Consider the following 8,478-nt stretch of genomic DNA (forward strand, 5'->3'; position numbering starts at 1 on the left):
GATGCACACTGAAACCTATGAACACATCTCCCAAGATTGAGACTAAGAGAACTTAAGCTAGCCTTGTCTAGGAAACAATTGTTTTTCTTAATCATTAACCTAAGCTACACTCTATGCGACTCTTCAAGAGAAACTAAGTTCTAGCTGGTGACACTTCCTTGTTCTTAATTTCTATCCTTTGTAGAGCCTGCTTTGTCAAGGGTGGTGGCAACACCATATCCTGTCTTTACCTATATTAGTTTTCCCACTAAACTAACCCCTATCACAATCCCTTACTGTGTTTGTTAAAACCCTTAATCATCAAAATTCTATCTAAACTAACATTATTATTGTATAAATCATTGTTTCAGTTAAACAGCACAGATTAGGAGGAAATCATCCTCATAATAATCCACAGGTAAAAATGCCCAGCAGAACAGGATATTTTTGTGAGATAATCACACAGCATTAAAAGTAGTGGAATTCTCCCCACACCTGTTGACACCATGCCTAATACCAGAGAAAAATGTCAGCAGCAAATATGCCAAGACAGCAATAGCAAGAGACTAATTAGGATCTGAAACCCTTGGGGCCTTGCCTATTTGACAAGATTGGGAGCGTTCAGGGTGGTATGGCCGTAGACACCTTGCCTATTTGAGATTCAGCCATCAGTGTGCTGTGTCTGATCTCCTGAAGCTCAGTTGCCACCTGCTGCACCTCTGACATTGCTGCCTAGAGTTCCTGTTTTGATTTTGCTATTTTACTAATTTATTTATTTATTCATTTTTATGTGAGAAAGAGTCCATTGTTCTCATTTTTAACATGGCTAAAAGACATTTCAGGTTTTTTATCTAATAAGTTAGGCAGAATTAGAAACCAACCCTTTGAGAATCCTGTGTGAAACATTTTGTTCGTTGTCTTTCCTTGGCATGCATAAAGGCATTTTCTGTCTTTCTGGGTCTTACTTCTTGAGAGGATATTTTTTTTTCTGTGTTTCTGTGTGTGAGTGTGGCCACGCACAGACATTAGATCCCCACTAGAAGTTGGTTTATGGACAGCTATGGGAACCAAACACAGGACTTCTGCAAATGAGCAGTAGGTTCTCTCAGTCACAGAGCCATATCTCCATTTTCAATACTACGTTCTTCTTAATATACAGTACTTTCCAGCACACAATACTAATATCCCTTTATCTCATCCGAGCCCATCTCTTCCACATGAAAGGAATAGGCATCAAAGAACTTTGGAATAACTCAGAACACCTTATAATATTAAAATATCATTAGAATGCTTCACAAGTATCAGTATTTAGCATCATTCACAAACATCATAGATGTGGCTTGATTGTTGAGTATTTTGCCCTTTTACACAACCTTGATGGACTTCTCTTCATGTGGAAACAAAATTAAAACACGCAAAAGAGACATTTTAATAACAGTGATAATTAGAAAAATCTTCCAATGAAATTTTAAAGTTTTGCTAACCAATCAAATTATATGCTTTTGTTATGGTTGGATCATTAAATGTAATTTTCTTTTTCATTTGATATTTAGGAATGGAGCACAGAAACAACTGGAAATGCTCAGAAGTGGGCTAATAAGTGTACTTTAGAGCACAGTAATGCAGAAGCCCGAAAAACCAGTATGTACTTTTATATATATGACTGCTTCATAAGTGAATAAATTCAACAATATCAGGTATTTCTAGGATATTACATTAATAATTTGCACATAAATGGTATTAGTGCTATCTTTCCAAGTCATTTATGATTTAAATATAATTATAATGTGGTTCATGTTTGTTTATATTATGCAAATGTTTCATGTGATTATCATTTGTTCTCTCTGAGCTCAGACTTGGAAAGATAGCACTAATACCAGCAGAGCATGTGGCATCCTTTATTGCAAAAATTCTCAAATTAGAAAAACAACATTAGGGAGAAAAAGACAGGTCAGAGAACACACTGAAGTCATGTCTCACTAGATGTTTTTCTTGAAGCATTATCAAATCTCATCACCTGCACCCACATTTTGATAATGCACAGCTGTTCAGTATTCTGATCTCTATTTTTATGATATACATCTGGTTGTGTTCAGTTGTTCATTAGTTTTGCTGCAAAATACTTGATGTTTTGAAATCATAATCAAAAGTCATGGAGATTGAATATTTTAAGAAAACATGCAAGTGTTGACCTCTTCTGTTTCCTAGGCCTGCATCACAATGCTGAGAGCACATACACATACACACATAAAGAATTTAGTGTGCCGAGTTAGTTGCAGTTTTGACAGTGCAAATGGAGAAGAATGGAACATTCTCCATTTAACAGAATGGAGCATTCAGAGCCGCTTCAAATAATTGCATGCTTAGGCCAGCTTAACTGACTGAGATGACTGTCTTCTCATAAGATTAATATATTATTAATCTATTAATTAGTTAATTAATCTAAGAAGTAGGCACCATGCTCCCACCTCAACCAACGATTACCCAGCATAGGCACTATGGCTGACGTACAGCATTTTGCATTTGTATAGTCAATTTATTTTGCCTTTGAATGTTTTAATGTTTTCCTCATAAATATTTTCCTTCCCAGGTACCAGATGTGGTGAAAATCTCTATATGTCAAGTGACCCTACTCCTTGGTCAACGTTAATTCAAAGCTGGTATGACGAAAATGAATATTTTACTTACGGTGTAGGAGCACAACCCAATGCAGCTGTTGGACATTATACTCAGGTGAGCAGATGGATGGAGATGCCATAGGAATAAACACTGCAATGCAATGACGAAAGCTTTGCCAGCAGATGACCCATTCCTATGTTCAATTGAGGAGACAGGCTGAGTGGGTATTATATAGTTCTGTCATTTGATTGATTCCTTAAGATATATTAATTTATGACCAGGGTCTGGAGAATTAATGATAGGAAAGCATGCAGTATACCCTTTCATTACAAATGGATAAAATAGTGATCCCACATAACATGCTTAGTTTTAAAAGGTATTAAAAATAAAATTTTATTACTGTGATACTCAAAATAAAAATTTTATATGGTAAATGTAAATGACTATTATAGCCACATATTTATATTCTATATAGGTCAATATTTATTTTTGAATATTTTACCACTTTTCTATTAAACATCCAAGCATTTGTCTTGTAGGTTGTTTGGTATTCATCTTACAAAATTGGATGTGGAGTTGCTTACTGTCCCAATCAAAATACCCTGAAATATTTCTACGTTTGCCAATACTGTCCTGCGTAAGTACGCACTCCAGAATTGTGTGTAATTTTACCTGCAAACTAATATTTGAAAGTTATTATATAAAGCAAACCAGAATCAGAAATGTAACCCCACCAAGTGAAGAGCAAATGTCAGGGTTTTATTTTGAAGATCTAGGCAATGTTAATTTGTCAGAGAAGAGTGCAGTTCTGAATGTAAAGATCTAAGATCTCCATCTTCACTGATGAAATGATGTCCTTTCTTTCAACTATCCTTCCTTAGGTCCTTCATTCAAGGAACCTTGTGTTGTGAATTTTTCTCAGGTTTCACGTTATCTATTTTGCTAATTTCACACTGCAGGACTTTACATTTTGAATGCTAGGGTAAATGAATTAAGCAGTTGTTTTGCAAAAGGGATGAACTTGATTTCACCTTTTTTTTTTTCTATTCAAATATTTCAATTCCTTGTTACCTACAAAATAGGAAAACCTTACATCGGCCACACAAACTTTGCTATTCCACGTGTGTAGCCACAACATACTTTCCATTTTAATTATACTTACTCTTTGGAAGGGGTGGGGACCACACTTCTTGTCAGATTTGTTGAGTGATGGTTACTCAGGTGAAAGAAGACTTGAGTAGGAGAGCTTTGAACTCAGAACTTGTTTCTCTGCCAATACATCTTTTAGTCTTGACTAGAGAGTTCACAGACCATGGAGATTTGTAACTAAATTTATTCCTTGATCATAAAAGCATCCCTCAAGCAGATGCAAGAAACAAGACATGGAAAGTTCAGATACTTTTAGTTCTTAATTTTGGAGTGCTCAGTATACTTGAATATTTTCTATTAAGTCAGTCTTTTAATTTCGTCTCATGTTGGGCCATTGGATTTCTTCAATATGCTGACAACTTCTAAATTTTCACTAAAAATCTTTTCAACTCAAGAATGATGAAGCAATCACCTCCTCAGCCTCTCTATCTGAACTTTCCAGATTTGAAAAATAATTTTAATGTGTTTACTAGTGCATATGTGCATGCATGTGTAAATGTGTTCCATGGTGTGCATATGGAGGTTATCAGAAGATCTACAAAAAAACTGTTGTTTCTCTCTGTTTACTGTGTGGTTTCTGGTATTCGAACTCAAGTCATCAGATTTGAAAGCAAGCTACTCTACCTGCTGAGCTTTCTTGCCAGTACCAGAAAATAAATTTTTAATAAAATGAAATTTTATTGAGAAAAAAAAGAAACAAGATATGGAATGGATAGTGGGAGGAGGCTGGGGGATGACCCTATAGCTCTTGTCTAGAACCCTCAGGGTTTGTTTCTCTAAGTGTGTGCTCAATGCACCGAGACTCAATGGTGTCACCTTGGACTCTTGTGTCACTTGCACAATTAGGATTTAGATTCCTATGTATTCTCAAGCTCATGGTCCACATGCTAATGATCATCATAAGTCAAAAATTCATTCCTGTAAGATAGTATACCTTGAATGCTGGAACAGATCTAAGCTTTGCAAACTGACATTCTCTTCATAGTAACTGTAGAATTCTCATACAGAGCGGCTTAGGTACTTGCTACTAGCCATGTACAAACAGTGTAAACTCACTCTCTCTCAGCCAGAAAACAAATGCTGAAACTTTATTTTCGATTTTAGAGTAACCGTGGACTAGCTCAGCTTTCCAATATTAGTAGTTTTCTAATACCGCACTGCCATTTATGAGATATTCTTTCTCTAGAGTGATGGGATTCCTAAACCCACACCTGCGAGTGTCTTGCCTTAGTCATGATTTCATCTGTCTGGCAATTGAAGGGGACAATTCTAGATGCCAGTTACCTCCATTTCCTTACTTAGTTTGATGAATTATTGTGGTTAGAAAGACGGTGTGTCATTGTTGGTCTTGGTTGTCACCCTGACACAGCTGGGAAGGAGCTTCAAATTAGGGAATTTCCTGTATTAAATTGGCCCGGGTCCCTGTCTGCGAGGCCATTTTCTGATGGCTAATGTAGGAGGGTCTGGCCCATTGCTGGCCATGCCACCTTTAGGTAGGTAGACCTAGCCTGAAGGAAAGGAAGCTGAACTTGAGCCTGGGTGCAGCCTGTAAGCACCATTTAAATCTGCACCGTGCCTTCTTCAGCTCCTGCCTCCAGGATCCTGCCATGACTTCCCTCAATGACAGACTGTAAGCTATGAGTTAAATAAAACCCTTCCTGCCCCCGCAAAGTTTCTTTTAGTCATTGTTTTATCTCAGCAACAGCCAGCAACATAGAGCAAAGGGGCTCATGTGTGAAGTGTGTTCTTAATTGTTACTGTTGTCTGAGTTATGCTGTGGAAATCAGTATTTTCAGTTTTGCTTATAAAATAATGTAAACAAAATTGAAAATCATGCATAGCCATGGACATGTGCTCACTGATTCTTTGGTCTATAAAAGTGCAACTGAGAGAAAAATAATTGTATGCTTTAAATTTCAGCGGTAACAATGCGTTGACAAAGGCCACTCCTTACAAGCAAGGGGAACCGTGTGCTAGCTGTCCCAATAACTGTGAGAACGGATTATGCAGTAAGTGTCATGGGAGCCGCTGGTGGGTCATTCGACAGTCAGTATGTTATCTATCTGGAAATGGTAAAATCAGCTAAGTGATGTATTCTTAGAAGAAGAAAACAATTTACTCAGGAGAAGCGCTAGAATAAGTAGTTTATACACTTTACTAACTTATATTTTATTTGTAATGAGAAGAATTTTACCTGAGCTACATAATGGACCTTCTACCCCCAGTGAGAGTGATGTGCAGAGACTATTCACCTTGCAAGTCATTCACATATTGTTCTTTAAACTTAATATCAACAGGCCCAAAGTGATATTAAAAAACAAAGCAATTAAGAGTATTTGCTGTTCAAACAGAGGACCTGGATTCCATTGCCATAACTGATCTTAATAATTCATAACAGCCCATGACTCCAATTTCAAGATATTTGAAATCCACTTCCAGGTACCTGAATGCAGGTGCTAAACTTATAGACTTGAGGCACACATATTCTCATAACTTAAAAATTCAAATTCTGTATACCTGCATGAATTGAGATCCTGCTTTTCCTCTTACATTTCCCAGTACTATTCTTTGAAAAAAATGTTGATTTTTTTCATTTCTCTAATATATTCAGAAACATACTATTTACTTTTAAAATGATCACTTTTTTCCTATAATTAGGTGGTAGGTATTTTTGCAAATATTTAATTACAATATCTAATGTGCATATACTATTGGCTTATAGAGAAAACATGGCTACAAATGAATAAATAACAAAAATGCCACGTATCTTATTTTTCATTAATAGAAACAGGCATAACTATTGGGGCCCAACCCTTCAGATGTTTTTTTTTTTTTTGTTTAAATTACTGTGAATGACAGAATTGAATCACTCATTGAGATTTTTATCTTTCAAATATGTTCACTTTTATTTAGCATCATTCCTGACTCAATTCTATAGCTATAATTTTAAAATATTAGCATCCAAGCTACAGACTACTAAGAAAATGTGTTGAATCACTCTACCTCTGCAGAATTCTACTTGCTAAACAGTTAGGAATATACCCTACTTTCAGGGAGTATAAAACAGGAAATTTTAAATAAAGCGAGGTGTCAGTCATGTTTCCTAAGACCTTCTGGCACCAGGAAACAGAAACTGCAAATGGGAGCAAGTTCAGAAGCAGCGGGGAAACAGTTTAAATGCTGCAATGAGCACTGTTGCATTGTGAGCCAAATAGACAGGGAGCCATGCTTGCCAGGAACAGATCGACTATACCTGCGTGGTTCCTGCTCCAGAATTAGAAGCAAAGTTACTGGAATGCTCTGTCCTTGAGATTGTAGGAGGGCTTCAAAGAGACCGTACCCAATAATTGTACTTTAAAAAAAGCAGCCTAAGAGAATGACACCATGCGACAGAGTTCACATAGAGGGTTCTTTTTTAAAAATTGATTTTATTGAGCTAAACATTTTTCTCTGCTAGGGAGATTTTTATTAGGGGAAAGGGAATGTAAAAAAGTGGGAAGGGAAGGGGGGAGACTGACCTCTGAGGACCAGAGCAGCAGAAGAGAAGAGAGGAAGGGAGGGAAGAGGAGGGGGAGAGGAGAGAAAGAAGGGGGAACACAGACAGCCAGAGAAGCAGAGAGGGGGCAGATAGAGACAGAGAGAAAGAGAAAGATAAGAGGTGAGCAGGAACTTTTCAGAAGGGAATGTAGCAAATGTGTTCAGGAGGTGCTCTTAGGCTCTGTGTGGCTACAGCTGTGAGAACCGCAACGGCACTCCAGTACAGATGCCTGAATACTAACACCCATAAATAATCAACCTTGAGGGTCTGAGGAAAACGTGGCACACTGTCCTTGTATCAGCCCACTCACAAAGGGCATTTACTCCTGAATGTGTAAAGTTAGGTTTCCAGAATGGGAGATAAGAGGAGTCTCTGCAACATCTGTCTGAGAAGATTAGCCACGAATGTGATCTTGGGTACTTGAAATGACAGAGTTAGGCTAAGAAACTAATTGCGTTTATGATGCACTGAAATAGCTACATTTATCTAGTGGGTTCTGTATCCGACTCAGCAGTTATAGACATGCTTATATCTCCTTTTATCTTTGACTGCCAGGGGATATAAGTTAAGTAAACTCATTTTAGAAACATGCCATTGAATTAAAAATAAGAAAAAGTGACGGGTGAGCCAGTGGACTCAGTCAATGGGTCGTCCCTGGGTCACTTGAGACCACCACAGTGGCAACGACGCTAGTGTGTTTCTCGTCTCTACCTCTCCATGGATGTCTTAATGGGTGGGCTTTTCTGCGGCTACTTTTCTGCTTTGCAGATAATGGCAATAAGTTAACCCAAACTGTTTTCATTGCAGCCAATAGCTGTGAGTTTGAAGATTCCCTTAGTAACTGTGAGTCCTTGAAGAACTCAGCAGGCTGTGAACATAAACTGCTGATGGAAAAGTGCAAGGCTACCTGCCTGTGTGAAGACAAAATCCATTAACACATCCAGGGCGCAGCAGGAAGGACTTCATGGAAAGGGGATGCAGTTTTCAGCTGAGGCATGCCAGGGAAACCTAGAGGAGTTTAGTGACAAGTTGGATCCCAAATGACAAAGCTTTTTTCTCCCTGGATGAACACAGAAATCTCTTTCATACGGCTATTTTAAAAGGTGTCATTTAGGACGACAACTTTGGATTATAACCAACTTTGGTGCTTTAAACACAGTGGACTGAGTTGGATGCAGAATTTTGAAAGCTAT

The 8,478-nt window shown here is 37.7% G+C and overlaps 1 protein-coding gene across 1 annotated transcript in view; it reads left to right on the plus strand.

Moving 5' to 3' along the window:
- LOC126486866 (cysteine-rich secretory protein 2-like) overlaps window positions 1–8,220 on the plus strand; it is a 15,621-nt gene extending 7,401 nt beyond the window's left edge. Inside the window, 5 exon segments of the mRNA XM_050119378.1 lie at window positions 1,533–1,620; window positions 2,570–2,712; window positions 3,138–3,235; window positions 5,668–5,756; window positions 8,093–8,220. Coding sequence (XP_049975335.1) covers window positions 1,533–1,620; window positions 2,570–2,712; window positions 3,138–3,235; window positions 5,668–5,756; window positions 8,093–8,220 — 546 coding nt within the window.
- The last annotated feature ends 258 nt before the right edge of the window (window positions 8,221–8,478 follow it).

This window comes from Alexandromys fortis, unplaced genomic scaffold (assembly GCF_014885135.2).
Source record: "Alexandromys fortis isolate MF-2015 unplaced genomic scaffold, M_Fortis_MF-2015_v1.1 scaffold_145, whole genome shotgun sequence".
Lineage (NCBI taxonomy): Eukaryota > Metazoa > Chordata > Mammalia > Rodentia > Cricetidae > Alexandromys > Alexandromys fortis.